Source organism: Mixophyes fleayi, chromosome 7 (genome assembly GCF_038048845.1).
Source record: "Mixophyes fleayi isolate aMixFle1 chromosome 7, aMixFle1.hap1, whole genome shotgun sequence".
Classification (NCBI taxonomy): domain Eukaryota; kingdom Metazoa; phylum Chordata; class Amphibia; order Anura; family Limnodynastidae; genus Mixophyes; species Mixophyes fleayi.
This window is the reverse complement of record NC_134408.1, coordinates 128,939,366-128,958,678: the sequence shown is the minus strand read 5'-3', so window position 1 is coordinate 128,958,678 and position 19,313 is coordinate 128,939,366. Positions and strand designations below refer to the sequence as shown.

Sequence of the window (19,313 nt, the reverse complement as noted above, 5' to 3'; positions counted from 1 at the left end):
TTTAACAATGGTTTTCCATTAAAAATAAAATTACCGGTCTCATGATCTAGCGCTTGCTGAAGCACTTTCTCTGCTTTTTCATACTGCTTCAGTTTTAGTAAGAGCTCAGCCAGGTCATAATGGAGGAAGTTCTGCTGACCGCTTTTCAGGGCGGTTTCATAGTAACTGATTGCCTGGGAAAAAAAACATTCAGTCAGCATTTCATACATTTGCTTAACTCAGAGTATTCCCAGGAAACAGCAGTATCAGGTACACACCTTGGCATAGTTATGAGTCTTGATCAGGGCTTTTCCAATCTTACTGGCCAGTGTTCCATCTTTAGGGTTCTTCTTCAATGCCTGCTCATATATGTCAATGGCTTTTTCAGGCTTTTTAAAGCAAAACAAAATAAAAATATCATTATCTTTTTGGTTATTATTTTAACATAGTGATAAGGATAACATTATCGTTCAGTACAGTGTACACCTTTGGACATATCTGCACTATACTTTAGCATACTGGCGCTATATAAATAAATGTTGATGATGATGATGATGATACCTACTAACACTCCGATTTTGAAAATTGGGACATTTTAAACCACCACCAAAAAATATAAAACCAGAAAGTGTCCACATGAACCCTATTACTTTAAGTATTGTACACAATCTGCCCAAACCATGCCACTAAACCCCTTGTCCCAAAATAGTGGAGCTCTGCCCCTTTACAGCAGTGGAAATCAGGACTATTGGTAGCATGCCAGAGACATTTATCCTCTCTCCCCTTTAAAGTTAGGAGCAAATTCAGAAAGAGAATAACAATCCATGTTGTGATGTACAGGGGGAACTTTGGGAACTGCTGTTCTAAGCAATAACATCACTGTGTAATCAGCAAGATCATACAGGGCACAGGTACAGGTATGTGTAAATGGGCACATTTACCATCAAAAAGGCATGCTAAAATCCATATTCTTACAGATCTGTTTATTATACATTTTGTTAAAAAAGGATTGTTTTTACACTGCGTAATAATGGTTTTTTTTAGGCTTCTTTGTGCATGTAAACCATATGTTAAGATAGATTAGAAACACATGAAGCATTTTAGATCTGTGCCCACAGACTTAGAATTAGCCGCAAGGTGGCACAGGATGTCCAGCTGTACATATTGTCGGCTAATACAGTACAGAAATCTCTGCTTATTTTCCCTTGCATCCCTATGGGACTCGACGGAAAATGAGTAGAGATATTAGAAAATACATAACGTGGTATGGACTGTTCCAGAGAATCATCACCTTGCTACCAATTAAATGCCCCCCCTTAATGTATTTTTTTTAAACAAATAAGCTCAGACAAAAATGCAGCAACCTCATTTTTAAAAAACAGACACAAAACAGAAGAAGAAAAATACAAACAAAGAGTCCATGTGCATTACAAAAATAAATCAGTTTTTCTTTTTATGATCATTGCAGGTTATAAGAAGAATGTTGGTACTTATTCTTTTTACCTTTTATGTCTTTTATTTAGACTGCTATTACCATGGCAACCACAGTCACATTTCACATGATGTAGTGAGCAGAGTGGCTTTAGAACACCCCTCTGAGGTCTACCAGCACTGTGACATCCTCCTCAACCCCCCCCCCCCCCCAGTCACATACTGAGAGCTGTGAGGCTGTGTCAGCTATTTGTGTATGCCAACAAGAGATCTTTTGAAAAGGAGATAAGAATTTGTAGTAGGATAGCTACTTGCTATTAAAAGAAAAATAATTCTATGCAGGATTGCTGAATTAATAGAAAAAAAAGAATGAACAATACAGGAGGAAAAAACACCTGAATGCATCTATTTAAAACCTGTTGTACATGTAACCAGGTACAGCCTGTTAGATTAAACTCAACAAACAACAGTTTAATGAATAAATAATGAATATATGCATTTTGTTTTTTCAAATGTAAGGGTATAAGGGGGGTTTCTTAGTCTACATTTGTGTACATTAGAGATGTAGTTGGAATTGATGAACATAATTTAAAAACCTAAGGTTGAGGAAACCAACCAGGATCTAATTTTCAAAAACTACAGACAACATCTCATTGGCTGCTACAGGTTAAAGCACATTTTTTTTCAGTTATCTGACCCTAATTTTTTTTGAAATATGTAGCAATACAGTAAAATGCTCCTGCGTACCAGACACAGGCTCACATGCTACCATGCTAACCTACAACTTACCTCTTGAATATTCATGTAGGCGTCTCCAAGCAGGAGATAAGTATGAGAACTGGGCAATTTTTCCAACAGCTCCCTAAAAAAAAAATATATACAAATAAGTCATCTGCTGCCAAGATAGGTGACTAAATTGCTTAATAATGATTAAACAGTTGTTCTGAACTAATGTATTAATTGTAAGTAACTGATTCATTAACTATTAGGACAGTGGTCAACCTACAAATTGGGTCACCTTAATCATATTTTTATGCAAATTCCACCCATACATACAGATGTTTTTAGTATAAAGTTTATTACTACTGTGTTGATTTCAATTTGTATTTGTATTATGTATAAATAAATATATTAGCATGTAGAGCTGAGTTTCTACATCTTTATTATCTGCAGAACTTCCAACCTATAAAGAGCTGATATTACATAAATGTTGCCTTTGGAATAATTGGGTCTTGTAGTACAAATTAACAGATACAAATTCTATATCAGAGCCAAATTCCAAACATAGCAGATAAAAGATCCAATACTGCAAAAAGAAAAAGGGACACTTGGAGTCAAACATTATGAACATAATATGCTAAACAATGGACATACCATATAACAGAGATCTTGGACAATTCTGGTTTAAAATGTATGTCTCCCCCTGTCCACTGTGCCCAGCAAAGTGATAGAGAGGTGAGCTTAACAGAGCCAAAAAATCCCTCTACCATAAACAGAATACAATAGAAGTGTTAAATAAAGTAAAACCAATCTTAAAACATATTTCATCCCGTTAAGGAATTATCTGCCTATATCTATGCTATTAAGTTGAATAGATCTATGGAACTACTTCTAGGGGGAGCATTTCAATTAGATGTGAGTTGCCTCACATTATATTTCCACGTGAATTATTCCAAGATGATCACATCTGAAACTTCACTCAAGTTTGTAATTTTAAAAGTCCTTGTAACTGAATAACTGTCAATGCATTCCAGCTGGAAAAACAACGCGCAAGGCAACTCGTATCTAAGTGAATTACCTCCTAAGCAATTAAGCATAACACATTGAAGACGTTCTATATTTCACCTGTAGCAGCTGACGTAGAGCAGCTTATCTTTCCTGTGCTGGAGATAAATGTCAGCCATCTTTTCCTTGGCGTGTATAAAATATGGCTGCTCTGGAGAGATGTTTCTAAGCATAGATAAGGCTTGTTCCACGTCCCCATGAGTCAGGGCTAGCTCAGCATTAGCGATCATTAGACGCAGTTCTTCTGGAGTCCCCGTAAATTCGTTGAGAGCATCTTGTAAAACTTTTGCAGCTTCGTGCTTTAGATGCACATAAATAGCAACAAAAAAGTTAGAGGAATGTTGTTAACAAAGACATAACAAAAGCATAATAGACTTGCTGGAAATGTACTCAACACATCTGGGCAAATTTATCAAGCTGCGGGTTTGAAAAAGTGGAGATGTTGCCTATAGCAAGCAACCAATCAGATTCTAGTTATCATTTAATTAGTACATTCTACAGAACTGTTTTGCACCTGTCTCTATATCACTCCCCTATTCAAAAAATAACAAGGAAACAATTCTGTTAGTTGCTATAGTTTGTTTATTGTTGTATTATGTTTATTGAATTTTTTGTTTCTTGAATAAATATAAAGTTTTAAAAAACAAACCTGTTACTATTGTTGTTTTGAGTTATTGTTGTTTTTATATATGGCATTATTATTTGTCCTCCATAAGACCATATTTTACTAGCAATCCCTAAAATATAAATTATAGATGTGTATTTATATACACACACACACACACACACACACACACACACACACACACACCTATAACACTTGTGACTAGAATTCAAACCATTTAAATGGTAAAGTGTTGGAGTAGAAATCCACCATGGATAGAAATTATGCAGTAAAAATCCCTACATCTCCCCTCCTAACATCACACCCCTACCGTTTGTCATGGTCTCAGTGGTGCCTCTGTCAATTATGTGGTCAGCAGGTGAATTTAGAATTTAAGCATTCTGACAACTTGTACCAAGAGCACTGATTGGACAGCTACCACAACATTAACTCAGTGCTCTCAACACAAGACAGACCTGGGATACTGGCCATTCCATATTCCCCTCCCATTCCCATCACCAACTGCTATGGTGCACACAGGTGTACTAAGCTGCAATATCTGAACCCTGGTCCTCAGGTACTCCCAAAAGTTTTGAGGAGTTCCTTAATCTTGTCACAACTAATCTATGTAATGTTTTCACTGCCATGGGTCAGTTTGAAAACTCTAAAGGCCCCACCATTTTGACGCCACCCAGCGGCTTGCTATCAACTGGCAAAGCATGCTGGGGCTTGTAGTTTCACAACACCTGGAGAGCCGCAGGTTGGCCAGGCCTGATTTAGCAAAACACAGCCACATCCTTACATTATTGACATCCTTATAATTTTATAACTTTTAAATATGTTATATAATGTTTTTATCCTTTTTTTATTTAGAACTTTAATTCAAAGTACTCATTTAATACCAAATCATGTCTTTTTGGTGTCTGGTTTGTGCAATCTGTAATAACTGAAACATTTATAACAATATATGACATTAGTGAAAACAATATACAACATATACAATATATAAACCACCACAGAAACAGACCCTTTTTTACCTGCTCTCCATTCAGACGATGAGCATCAACGAGCTCCAGGAAAATGGAAACTCTGTCGCTTGCACTGATTTCTGTTTTTCTTCCTTTTGATTTTAAAGTGGTTCCACCTTTTCTCATTCCCGGCAAGCTCATTGCTATTTGTAGTGTTTTAATAGCCTCCTGAGTTTGTCCCATTCGATTCTGGGTCTGGGCTTTTAGAAGATTGTATAATGGGTAATCACGTATCTGTAACAACAGAAATAAAGCATTTTATCCACATTGGGAGAAATGACTATATGGGTTTAGTTATTGGTTAAACACTTCTCTCTCTGAAACTACTTACAGTTGGATACATTTGCAGGAGGCTAAATTAAAGAAGAACCCTACCCCAGAGCCACATAACCCTCCACTCCCCCCTAGTAGTTTCCCATTCCTGAAGAAGCTGTTGTGGACACGGGTAGGGAATGAGTAACTAAAGAACTGAGCAAGTCATGGACATGAGATCCTGGTGAATCTTCCCCTTTGGATAAGTGGGTGCGTTAAGGCACTTGGCTTTAGGGTTAGTTCTTTTTTTAAGTGTATAAATATTAGATACATTTCTTATCATCACTTCTCAAACCAATTATGGTTTATTCCGCATTTGAAAAACATCATGTATTATCTACATAACAAATGTGATACATTTACTCATGTGTGGGTACCTAGACTATAGGGGGGTATTCAATTGTCCAGCTAACTACTACCGTAATAACGGTAGTAGTTTTAACACCGCGGAAACCCGCGACAATTGAATATGCCCCTTAGGGGCATATTCAATTGTCCGCGTTACTCGCAAAAGTAACGTGGCTTGCGCACTATTACCGTTATTATGGTAATAGTGCGCGTAATTACGGTACCTTTAACGCCGGCTTTCAGGGAGCTGCGAGCTGAAATCCGACTTAGAATTACCGTAACACCGGTAATATTATTAATGCCGCATTACTTTTGCGAGTAACACGGACAATTGAATATGCCCCTTAAATTGAAGGACAATATACTTCTGAAGTGCCCCTTCCCACCCTTCCTCCTCTCCTCTCGCTCATCCTCCCTTACTAATGTGAAATGGAAAATGCTACCTGGTGATATTGTGACTGTATCTTACCGTCGTATTTATTTCCTTGTGTGTTCTTTGTTTCACTACAAAATGGGGTAAGAAAGCCCCACCTATTTTATTCTCCCACATTTTATAATCAATAACTCCTCTTTAGAATTCTGTAAAATCCCATTAGCCTCGCAAGTCACTTCAAGGGAGGAGTTGAGAATTTGCATATTTGTCACTAGGGAGCAGAATGAAACTTCCTAAACCTCATTACTTCTGTGACCTCAGCTGACAACAACTTAAATCTTAAGATCAGCCATTTTTTTTTGCAACTCACCTCAAAACTATAACTCAAACAGAGCTCCAATGATTGAGCACACAGTTTTAAATTGTCCTGGGACAAGTAAACTTGAGCCATTAACAGATGAGCATCAGCATATGAAGGATTCTGTTCAAGACAATGTTGAAGGCTGCTATAAGCTGCTTCAACATCACCTAAAAGGAAGGCAAAACGTTACATTAACACTACACCACAAAACTAACATTTTCATTTATGAAGCATGAAACAAAATACAATGTTCAGTGTTCACCAACATTCCACAGCAGACCTGTAAAACGCATAAGGGAACAGATTATCTCTCAGCTGAAGCCAATTTTTTCTCAGTGTCATTACGGGATCTAAAAATGCCATTAAACTTGCTGAGATACCACTGTCTGGGAGACTGTATATAAAGTGGGGTGTTGTTCCACAAGGTGAGTAATTGAAGATACAATCATTACGAGCAGCACTCTCTGTTTAAAAATTAACCCAGGGTTTGTCTTTATTCCAAGATTTTGGGACCAAGACCTTGAAATAAAGACCTTGGTGTAATTTTTAAACAGAGAGAGAGATGCTCAGACAGACAGACATATAGCAGCACAGTGGCCTAGTGGTTAGCACTTCAGCCTCACAGCACTGGGATCATGGAGTTCGATTCCTGACCATGGCCTTATCTGTGTGGAGTTTGTATGTTCTCCCTGTGTTTGCGTGGGTTTCCTCCGGGTGCTCCGGTTTCCTCCCACAATCCAAAAACATACTAGTAGGTTAATTGGCTGCTATCAAAATTGACCCTAGTCTATCTGTCTGTATGTGTGTCTGTTAGAGGAATTTAGACTGTAAGCCCCAATGGGGGCAGGGACTGATGTGAATGAGTTCTCTGTGCAGCGCTGCGGAATTATTGGCGCTATATAAAAAAACTGATGATGATGATAGGCAGACAGTGTAAGGATATAAGGAGTATTTGACATACCTGCTAAATATTTCACTTTTGCAATCAGAAACACAGCTTGCTGTAGACCAGGTGCTGTCTTTACTACTGTTTCCAGGACAGAGATACACTGCTTTAGCAGGGGGGACACTGGCTGGCCTGGTGCAGGAGGCTGGGAAAATAAAGACTTATTGTACCATCTCTTCAATAAACACTGAGCCAAGATCTGCAAAAATTTGTAGCATTACACAGATCTCTTTTACCAGCACAACACAGTTTAAACTAATGTAATATATTTACCTGTGTAGGGCAAAAAATTAGATATTCTCTAATAATTTCATGCAAGAAATCTGGGTTTAGTCTCTCGAAATATTGAATTCCAAGCGGCAGCCCTTGGAGAGAAGAGAAGTGATTGTCCAGGACATCATTTAATAAGTGGATAACTTCTTCCTGTTTTTTCTGGGTCTTCATGGCTATCACAGCTCGTAGATAAGATAATTCCTGGAAAAAAAACAACCCAAAAATGATTAAAATACTGTTAAACAGTGCATTGTGTTGACACACATGAAACGATTGGAGGTTAAACAAACTTGACAAACCACTGGATGTCATGTACATCAAACAAGTGGTAGTCTAAAATGTACTGGACCTGAAGGGACAGTTCACATATACCCCCAATGTCAGGTACACAGTCACCATTGGGCAATCAAATGTTTTCCAACAAGCCCAAACATACTTTACTTAGACAGAGTGCTTGTTTTGATTTACACACACTGAGAAAAGCTGGTCAAAAACTGCCAAATTGACCAGTTTTATGGGCAGCTTTAGACGGAGACCTGACTTGGTATAGTATATGAAATGCCCCTTTAGTACTTACTGTATATATCACAGTACAATTATTGCTATTAGCTAAAAATGAATTCTTAAAAAAAAGAGCCACTCAAAGCACACTGCAGCAAATAAATCACAGGGAGGAGACATAAATCACAGGGAGGAGACATAAATCACAGGGAGGAGACATAAATCACAGGGAGCATAGGCAAACCGAAGAGGGGTTTCCTAGTGCCTGGAAACCCCCCTCCAAGCTTAGGGCACTGTATAATTGAGGTGGCTGGACCTCTTCCCCTTGTATCACACGGCTCTGCTTGAAAACGGAGAGCTGCATGCAGCTAACAGTAGTGCACGTAGCATTGCCCATGTATATTATGGGGATAGGAAGAGTTGGAGCAGCCAAGAGCTGTCTAAAATTCTAGCTACGCCCCCATGCATGTTGGTCACGCCCACTGGCGGCATGGTGTGGAAACCCCCCTCTACAAATCCTGCGTTTGCCCCTGGGGAGGACACATAAATCACAGGGAGGACACATTTTCAGTCTACGTGTTTTTTTTTCTGTTGTACAGGGAATCTGCAGTTATAAAAAAAAAACAGAACCCTATTTCTCTGCTTTTACAAAAAGTGATGAATAGAAGCAGCCATGGTGGGTGTTATGTAGAGAAAGCTGCAAAAAATAAAACAAAACAAAGAAAACAACACTACATGATCCTTGTGGAGCCGGAATACAAATTAATGAACTTAACTGTCCTCGAGGAGTCAATACGAGAACAGACGTTTTGCCAAGCCAGTCAATTTGATTGGCTGCTCGCATATCAACCCCTTCATTCATTCTCGTCACAGCTCTGCAAGTACTACTAATACTTCAGGAATGTTTCTCTAACAAAGACTTTGGAAGAGTTTTTATTTTAAAAGACTTAAAATCGCTATGTGTATTTTTTTCGACTTAGGCACTATTGTGGAACTACATGTTCCAGTGGGCGCTGAGTGCCAGGGCATGCTGAAACTGCTAGTTCCACAAGCTCCAGCATGCTCTGGCGACCATGGGTTTTACTTGTGCCAACAGAAATCATCAACATTAGCACATATCTTCACAGCATGGCTTAGTGAGCCACAATATATAAGCCTCCTAAAAGGGGTATCTAGAGATTCAGACAAGTCTAACCCATACTTGCCAACATCGGCAAGGCTTGCTCTGGGAGATTTGGGGGGGGGGGGGTGTTGGGGACAGGCCCAGCGTGTCGCGTCACTTGGCCCCGCCCTCTAAACAGCAATTGACTTTTCGGACCAATTGTAGAAGGGGGTGGGGCCACAATGGCGCGCAATTCACATCCTACGCCACGCCCCCGCCACTGTACTGCCTTGATGGTTAGGAATCGGGAGCAACTATGGTGTAACTAGTACATCTTCAGTGGTGATGCTACACTTCTACTGCTACTGCATTCTACCTGTGATTGCCCATCCTTGATCCCCTTATCCAGGCATAAAGTGCAAGTTGTTTAAAACTTACAATCCAACCACATTTTACTGTGCATATGCATAAAGGGAAAAGGGGACATTCGAGATATGCGGTTGCAACTCTAAATCAGGCCATTATGTATATAACTAGAGACATACAAATGAGTCCTTTACATCACACCTTCCAATCATGTGAATGTACATCTGCAGGGCCCAGGTTTGAGAACTGACGAGCCAACATATAAATCACTTTATCCATGTTTGACTCACCCCAGATTTTCCGATAGACTGTTGAAGCTCCGTCAAAAATTCCAGCTGCTGATCAGCATATTGTATCTGTCCCTCGTTTAGCTGACATCGAATAATACCTACAAATTATTACAGCATGCATTAGCTCTCATATTATTCAGCCCTTGCCAATAAGTCTCATGTGTGAGCCCGAACACCGCCACAAAGAGCTGGAAAAACACCTCCAGCGTAGATTCATTGAAAGCTTTCATTGTGCTAAGTCACAGGAGTGCTATGTTTGCTGGATGCTTGTGGAAAATAACAATATGCTGGCAGAACAAATCCTCACTGTGACCCCCTCATTATGACGTCCCTCACGGGTATTTTTCTATTTTGTAGACTCCGTAAGTTTCTTGGATAGGTTTGTACAGAAGTGGACTTGTCATCGTGAACGCATTCAACAGCCGATCACAGTTATTTTACCCACATGTTCCAGAAACAAATTCAATTTCAATTTAAAGGGAAAAAAGGTTTTATAGTTGAATTAAATCTACCAAGCTAGATATAACTACCCAGCAGCAGTCTTCTGGATATGTACAGATCTTCAGTTCAAAATAAACAATTATTGCGGCAAACATCACGTTAGACATTTTTAGAAAACCCCAGAAGACTGACCCTTACTATTCAACTCATTATCAGGACAATCCTTATTATAATGGTTCCTACATCTTACACCTCATTCAGCAACATTCTACCGCTCACTAATATGTAGCCAAATGGGCATTCACCAGGTTCTATATGCACTGCCCTCTTGCTTTATATCAAATTATAGGATTGCACAGTGGTTAGCATCGCTGCCTCACAGAGCTGGGGACATGAGTAATATAACTGGGCACTTCTGTGTGCAGTCTGTGTGCTTTCCTCCAGGTTCTTCAGTTTTATCCCACAGTCCAAACAAAAATGTATTAGTGAGTGAGAGTGAATGAGTGCTGTACAATATGTTAACAACCACAATATTGCGATGGTACAACCAAGTCTGCCACAAAGTACTTATGCACACATTATCTATTAAAAATATTGTATTAAAACAATATGGTTTACATATTGTTTTAATAAAAGAATGGTAATGGATAAAAGAATGGTAATATTATGATATGATAATATGCGGTGTGAGAAAACCTTGGTTGATGGAGAATCCTCCTGCGATATAATGCACCAATAATGGGAGTGTATCGTTAATAGTAGCTGGACTGCACTATATTTGTATACTATTTTTGGACATTTTTGTAGGTGCACCTAGGTTGTGATCTGTCCTATGTGGCACTGATACAATTTCACATGTTTTTATGTGGTTAGAATCCATTACCATTCTTTTATGTGGTTTACATATTGTTTTAATAAAATATTTTAATAGATAATGTGTGCATAAGTACTTTGTGGCAGACTTGGTTATACCATCGCAATATTGTGGTTGTATATATATCTATTTTTTGGGGTGCAGATCCCCAGCGCTGGTACCTCGTCTGAGCAGCCATTCTCAGTACTGGACAAAGATTTACATTTACTGCACAATATGTTGGAGCGATATAAATAGCGGTTAATAAATAATAACCGTACTCAGGTAATTATGACATTGCTCCAGTTGTGTCTACAGCCGCACTCCAGCAGCACAAAAGCCGCCGAGACATCCCAAGAATACATCTATTATTACGAGTGTAAAATGCGCCCCCCCCCCCCCCCCCCCAACCCCTTTCTATGACTAAGCCGGGCTTCTGGAAAAAAAGAAGAAGAGATGTAATTAGATTGGGGCACTCCTAGGACATCAATGAAGACAGAATTACCTTTATTAAAATGACAAATCTTTAGTCATTATTTTCTAAAAATAATCCAGTATATAGCAGGACCCCTAATCTCTGCTACCGGCAAGATTATAATACAAAAAGTCAAGTGAAGATAGTGAAGGTGTGCGAAAGTTATTTAACTTGTGAATTAAAATAAGCAGTAATACTGACAAGCTTTGTGTCTCCTTATTTTGTTGTTCTAATCATAGAAATCATAGCACCCTAGTTTATCGTTGTCTAAATTAATTGTCCTTTAAACTCAGCTATAATGGAAATAATAGTTCATAAAATTAACTATAGGATATCAGGGCTATTTGTGATTCTCTATGATCACTACGTAGGTATACAGATTGTAGATACCGAGATGTACCTCTTATTGGATCAGTCTGCCTATATTTGCTTCAGATTCATGCAGCATTAAACTGATCTATCCCTCCAGCACTGGGGCAAATACTAAAGCCTATTAGCGAATACCATTCATACATAAAAATAGTATTTAGAATTCAATTCATTATTTAAATTACAACATCACTGGCAAAGGCTGACAAAAGTGTTTTAGCTTTCTCAAGGCCTTGAGAATAGCCATACGATGGTTTCTAAGTAGTGGGCAATCATCATCGGCTATTTATATAGCGCCACTAATTCTGCAGTGCTGTACAGAAAACTCACTCACATCCGTCCCTGCCCCAGGGGAGCGAAAACACAGGGAGAACGTACGAACCCCACACAGATAAGGCCATGGTTTGGATCCGATCTCATGACCCCATTGCTGTGGGTTGTTACACATGTAGCAATTATTATTAAGATCTCATCTCACATGCTCAAATTGTAAGATACGATTATGGCATATGTGGGAGTGTTTCTCTGCATATATAATATATGATGGCAGCCTCTGTAAAGGGATAAACGAAAAATCCGATCAAATGGATCAATGAATTTTTTTTGAATAAAAAACAATACAACATGATGCAAATATAAATGTACTAATTATTATCTTCCTTATTAACAGAAGTTTATCACTGAACCTACAATCCAAACTGTCATCACTGTATTGACATTTGCTATGCAGCTGTATTCTCTGTTACCAGCCGTTTACGGCTATAAGAAGCCGACTCTTGTAATGGGATTGCTGGAAATCTGTCATATATTTCCCCACCCTTACAGCTTTATGTCAAATATCTTCAGTTCTGATCAGTTCCCCCCAAAAAAAGGATTTTTATACTTACGATAAATGCGTTTCTCTGATTCCATCTGGGGGACACTGCTACCATGCGTTGTATGAGGGGAGCGTGGAGTTGGAACTCTACTAGTTAACATGTTTAATGTATCCATGCTGACAAACCCCTCCCCTCTGCAACCCCTGTAGCTCCTCAGTTTAATTACAAAGCCCCAAGGAAGATAGATCAATCAAAGAACATACAGCAGAAGAGCAGAAGGGAAGGAACGCAGTGTACCCCTGATGCAATCAGAGAAACAAATTTATTGTAAGTATTAAAAAAGTGTTTTCTCCTTCATCCTATCTGGGGGACACTGCTAACATGGGGATATTCTAAAGCAGCCCCCCTAAGGGTGGGACTGCTCTGACAGCCCGGCACGTAGAGCACTATGGCCAAAATTGGCGTATGTAGACGCAAATACATGGAATTGATATCATTTTGTAAAAATGTAAAACGAGGATCAGGTGGCTGTTCTGCAAAGTTGATCCACTGAGGCCCCATGTCTCGCTGTCTAGGATGCCCTCACCGAACGAGTAGAATGGGCAGTAAGTCAACCTGGCGCCGGCCGGTTAGCACTGATGTAAACCTGACTAATGGTTGCAGTAATCCATCTTGCAATGGATTGCTTAGAGGCTGGCCATCCTCTTTTATGTGAATAAAAAAGAATAAAGAATCTGTGCATCCAATGTGGGAAGTCCTTCTCAAATAAATTCGGAGGGCCCTGATCACATCCAAACATTCCATAGAATTTTCTCCGTAATTTGGCTCACGACACGAAAGGGCTCCTAACTCTGACACTCTACGAGCTGATACAATTGCGAGAAAGAATGCTACTTTCCACGATAAGAACCTTAGATTAGCTGAATTCAACGGTTCAAAAAGGAGGCCCCCTAAGCATATCGAGTACCAGGTTGAGATGCCATGGTGCCGTAGGCAGAACATAAGGCAGTTGGATATGCAAGACTCCCTGCAGAAACGTACTAATATCTGACATGTCCTCAAATCAAAGGTGAAAGAAAACCGTAAGGGCTGATATTTGTACTTTTAAAGAGCCCAAATGGAGACCTGCATCCAGGCCATCCTGGAGGAATGCCAGAAACCTGGGAAGACGAAAAGACGACGTATGGCAGTGCCGATTCTCACACCATCTGATATAAGTGCGCCAGATGCGGTGGTAGATGCGAGCTGAAATTTTTTTTTTACGAGCAACAGCGTGTTCACAACTCTTGGAGAGTAACCTCTAGACCGCCAAAAGCTGGCTTCAACAGCCATGACTTTAAAGTCAGCCATGGCAAGTCCTGATGTCGGAATGGGCCCCGGAGAAGGAGGTCGTCTTGCAGTGGTAGACGCACTCCTTGACCTACTGCCCCTGAGATAATGTCTGCATACTATACTGTCCGTTTCCAGGCGGGAGTCACCAGTATCACTGGGAGTCCCCCTTGTCTTACCCTTCTGAGAACCCGGTCAATCCTGGGTATGGGTGGGAACAGATATCCGAACCGGAAGTCCTAGGGCATTGTCATGACGTCAACGGCTACCGCCAGGGGGTCCCTTGCCCTTGCGCAGAATCTTGGAACCTTCCTGTTGTGCCTCGACGCCATGAGGTTCAGGTCCGGGAAACCCTATCTCCGGATCAGCAACTGGAAGACCTCCGGATGGAGTGACCACTCCCCCGGCATCACTGCATGACGGCTTAGATAATCTGCCTCCCAGTTCTAGATGCCTGTGATGAACACAGGCAAAGATCTGTGCTGCAATTGCCATTGCGCCTGCACTTGTGGTTCCGTCCTGTCTGTTGACATAAGTCACTGCTGTGACATTGTCGGATTGTAACCTGACTGGAAAACCCCGAAGCATGGTCTGGGCGCCTTGAAAAGCCATTAGCATGGCTTTCAACTCCAGAATATTGATAGGGAAGACTCCTGAGTCGACCAAGGCCTTGAAGGCGTAAGTGAAGGGCCACAGCCCCCCTCCCCTTCAAGCTGGCGTCTGTGGTCACCATGATCAGGGACCACGGGGCAAAGGACCTGCCTACCGCTAGGTGATCCTGGACCAACCACCACTGAAGAGACACCCTTGCTTTGGAAGACAAACCTAACCTCTGGCGTTCCAACTGCAGGTGGAAACCTGACCACTTCGTTAAGAGGTCCCATTGGAAGCAGCGGGAATGGAACCGACCGAAAGGAATTGGCCCATCCAGCTCTCACAAGACAGTATATTGTGGCTGCGCAAAAAGCAGTGTGTTCTCCATCTCTAGAACACACTTCTCAAATAATATAAAAACAGATAAAAAAACAAACAAAAAAAACCACCAAAACTTTCCTAAAAAAATAAAGGAATAAAAGCGTAAATCAAAGTAAAAAGCTATGCTGGCACAAAAATGAAGCCCAACTCCCTTGGGCACTTAATCTAAACTGAGGAACTACGAGGGTTGCAGAGGGGAAGGGTCTGTCAGCAGGGATACATTAAACAAGTTAACTAGTTAAGTGCCAACTCCACGCTCCCCTCATACAACCCATGGTAGCAGTGTCCCCCAGATAGGATGAAAGAGAAATTGTTAGTAGCTCTTTTTATATTTGCTAATTTAATGGTCATGGTCCTTTAAGGACACCAAGGTGGACATGAATTTACCAGTGTTAAACACTTTTATTAAAGATTAATGCTCACACTAAAGAAGAATTACACCCAAAACTAAAAATTATGTTGTAGGTGGAGTTCAATGAATTATGCTATAAAGAATTCTATCTACCTTGAGTAAAGCACTTCCTTCAATGGGTCCAATGGACAAGTGCTACACACCTCTCACCTATTACCTTGTTCTTATCAGGCAGCAGTATTGATAATCACCCATCTTCCATAAACTTCTCAGTCATGGGAATGGAAAGTTTAAGGAGTGTCGTCAACAAGACTACTGTATGATCTAAAGAAGCACCATTGGACCATCTGTATTATAGCTTAACATATTTAACTCCACCCAAGACTAAACTTTCAAGACATCCCTTAATTCCACAGGCTACAAGATCAGAGTTATGTGCCCATAGGAAATAGAACATGATGGGATGTATCGAAAATGGTTGTTTCATGAAGGAGTCAAACCAAATGTCATCACATCATAATCATCATCTCTTACCGGTAAGCGCAGGCACACTGGACTCGTCGAGAGACATCACGGTTTTGAATGATTTTAAAGCTTCCTTAACCCGACCTTGTAGTAAGAGTTGATAGCCAAGCTCAATAGCAAAGGTGGGATTATGAGGAGCCAAACTAACTGCGCGCTCCACCAATGTATAGGTATGTTGAAGGATGAGCTGGTTACGTTCACACTAAAAAAAAACAAAAAGAACATAGACATTCATTCATAGTGTTACAACTTCAACTCTTATGGTGTGGAAAACATTTCTGTTTTCATTAAATCCAAAGTTTCGTAGTCTCAAGTCTCTTATTGCCTTGTTGTCACCAGGAGATCCCTGTGTGGTGGTGGCCCCTATAGCAGTGCAGGGGAGTCCAGATCCGATCTCCCCTTACACTTATACGATCCAGTGCTATTCGGATCTAATGCCCGCACAATGGTAGCCTGCACCCAACCTCGGGCACAGCATATCTTCATGAAATCTTACAACCAACATGCCCACCTTTCTTCCTCATCTCTATAACTATATATAAATTACTCTTATTTAGCATTGTTAAACTCAGAAGTACGTGATCACATTTCGGTGAAATAATTTGGGGTTGCGCCACTTGTTTTTTTTCTTTTTCTCATTGTTTGTCATATAACGTCCATAAAGTAAAACAATATATATTCTAATATGCCACCAGAAGAAAAGGTTCCAAAAGTAGCAAACACTTTAATATTCTTTTCATGGAGTAACACAAAAAATGATTACTTTGTAACAATATGTTAATAGCACATATATGATGTGACGATAGCCATTTGCTTTTATTAGTCTCATTTACTCATTTCTGTGGTTTCAAATATTACTTTTATAGACAACATTAATGTAAAAGAAATGCAATAGTGAAATAATTGGAATTTATGAAAATAGATGCCAATTACTGCTTAATTGATTAAGACTATGGGCCTGAGTCATTAAGGAGAGCAAAGCATAAAAAAGGAGTAACTTTGCACCTGGGCAAGACCATGTTGCATTGGAGGGGAGGTAAATTTAAAATGTGGGGACAAATTTATAGTTGGGGTAGGGAATGTCCTAAAACAACTTTAAATTTCAGTATAAAAATAAAGCCATCAAGTATTTTTGTGCTAGATGAAAAAACAGCCGGTATTTTCCTTACGTGCAAAATAATGAACTCATTTGCACCCCTCGCATTGTAACATGGTTTGTCCTGGAAAACATTTACTCCTTTAATTGCCTTACTTTCCTTAATGACTCAGGCCATATGACAGGTCCTTACATTATATTAATTGCCACAGGAAATAGCCATTTTTCTGGTTACAACAATATTCATCAAAAGCAACCTACAAGTACATAATGAACTAGTGACATTACCAGGGCATGAGGCAAAAGTATTGAGACTGCAACATATGCATTCCCGGAGAACCAGTGACATCTGTGAGGCATCAGGTAAAAACGCCTCATGCTTTGGTGACTTCATTAGTTCCTAATGCACTAATAGGCTGCATTGAAAATATTGGTTCAGCCTACAAATGGCTACATCCTAATGTGTAAGATACAGGTACAATTTAGCACACAAATAAAAGTTATTAATCTTTAAATTTAATTCCAGAGTGGTGGTGCTTTTGCTGATTAAAAAAATAGGGTTGGACCAGCAGATTGCAACTGAAAAAAATGTTTGCATTTACACTTTAGAATGAAAATCGCATTACAGCAAAAATACACTCATAATTTAGGAGCCTTTGCCCAGAAACATGTGTTCTCTTATACCACTTTCAGATTGCCACCCCGGCAATATCCCAGGTATATGAACACGGGATATTGCCGGGGGGTAGAGCCTCCCGCCCCGACAAATACCCAGGTAGACCATCCTCACACTGAACACGGGTCTGCCTGGGTCTCCCTGGCAACATCACAAGAGGAGCTCTGATTGGCTCCTCTTATGATGATGATTTTAATTTTTTTTTAACTTTTAAATGGTGTTCGGTGAGACCCGGGTTTTATCGTTCACACTGGCGGCTACCTGGGTTGGACCCGGAAATAACCCTGCAAAAAACTCAACCTTATTTCCAGGTCATCCAAACCGGGTAGATGCCCCGGGACCAATTCACACTGAACCTAGACCCGGTTCGTCGGAGCTCGCGTCGGCAAAAACTCGGTTCTTTTAGGCAATGTGAATGGGGTATTAGCAAAAATGATACGTCTCTTAAAGTGTACCTGTCGCCTACAATCAGCAAAGCATTTTATGTTAGCTATTCATAAGAATATAATTTATCAATTTGCTACGAACTAGTGACATCGTTTGAGGCATGCGTAGTTAGCGGATTAACTAAATATTGGTTCGGCTCATAAAATGGCGGCCATCACATTGTGTAGTCGACAGGTACACTTTTAAAAGAAATATGTACAATATATACATAATGTAACTATTTTAAAAACATCAGTAGTTTTTAAACAGAAGGCGTTTTGACATTATCAGTTTGTAGCGTACAAAGAAAATGGCAGAGAAGATGGACCTGTAGGTTCTATTCTGCTATCAAATTCCATGTTTCTAATTTGCAACCAGTAGAAATCAATGATATTATTTCACGTACCATATATCACATACATCACTTACCATTCTGCTAAAGGCTAACGACATGCTATAGTACAGGTGAGCGTTGTGTGGTTCAAACTGATCCATAGTGTTGATTAAATCTCCCAGTTTAGTTGCTGCCTAGAGTTAGAAAAGCACGTTAGATGTAATAGTATACTTATTTCTAATGCCAGTAAACTTTTATTACTGTGTAAGCACATATGTAATGATATAAACTACATAACTAATAATGCATAAAACCAAGACGTGCAATATTACATTGAAATCTAGATCTGTAGAAGGTCCCAAAACACTTAGCCCAGGCCCACTCGCCTGATGCTGTCGACTCATTAATTCTGTTCTCCAGTTGGCCACCCCAAAAAGTAGCCAAAATTGTATAAACAATATTGCAGGATGCGAGATGCCTCCCTCGTAGCCTGGGGCATTCAATGCACCCCTGATGCTTCAGACAAGCCACCAATGGTATAGATGCTCGGGGTCAGAGAGATAACCATAAGTTCCAGGTTATAGGGAAGGTAGACATCTTTATATCCATGGATGCCAGAAACTCCCCTTTCTTTATTGGTTGAATAACCACCCAGACTGACTCCCTCTCTAATCACTCTTGCTCCAAAGAATTTGTTGAGGGATTCAACATTGGCTGAAAGAAGCAAAAGGAAAGATAGACTACAAATATGATTAAGGACAGGACAAATGACCACAGCACCCAGCAGTCCTTGAATGATCAAAAGGCAACCATTTCTGTACCCTGGGAATCTGAAAACCTGTGAGATGAAGAAATGGTTGGCAGGGAGCTCTGAAAAGGATATCCAACATCTCAGATTGCATATTCAGGGGGTTTGTACACAGAATACAACCAAATGTCACCAGA

General features: G+C 40.0%; 1 protein-coding gene across 2 annotated transcripts in view; it reads right to left on the bottom strand.

Annotated features, from left to right (window-relative positions):
• Window positions 1-19,313, bottom strand: part of TTC21B (tetratricopeptide repeat domain 21B) — a 57,516-nt gene that overhangs the window by 27,108 nt on the left and 11,095 nt on the right. For both annotated transcript variants that reach the window (XM_075180726.1, XM_075180727.1), the window contains 11 exons: window positions 18,464-18,562; window positions 15,846-16,038; window positions 9,700-9,797; window positions 7,441-7,641; window positions 7,183-7,312; window positions 6,231-6,388; window positions 4,837-5,061; window positions 3,256-3,494; window positions 2,200-2,272; window positions 258-368; window positions 35-173 (listed from right to left, as the gene is read on the bottom strand). In XM_075180726.1, coding sequence (XP_075036827.1) covers window positions 35-173; window positions 258-368; window positions 2,200-2,272; window positions 3,256-3,494; window positions 4,837-5,061; window positions 6,231-6,388; window positions 7,183-7,312; window positions 7,441-7,641; window positions 9,700-9,797; window positions 15,846-16,038; window positions 18,464-18,562 — 1,666 coding nt within the window. The remainder of the gene's footprint in view (window positions 1-34; window positions 174-257; window positions 369-2,199; window positions 2,273-3,255; window positions 3,495-4,836; window positions 5,062-6,230; window positions 6,389-7,182; window positions 7,313-7,440; window positions 7,642-9,699; window positions 9,798-15,845; window positions 16,039-18,463; window positions 18,563-19,313) is intronic.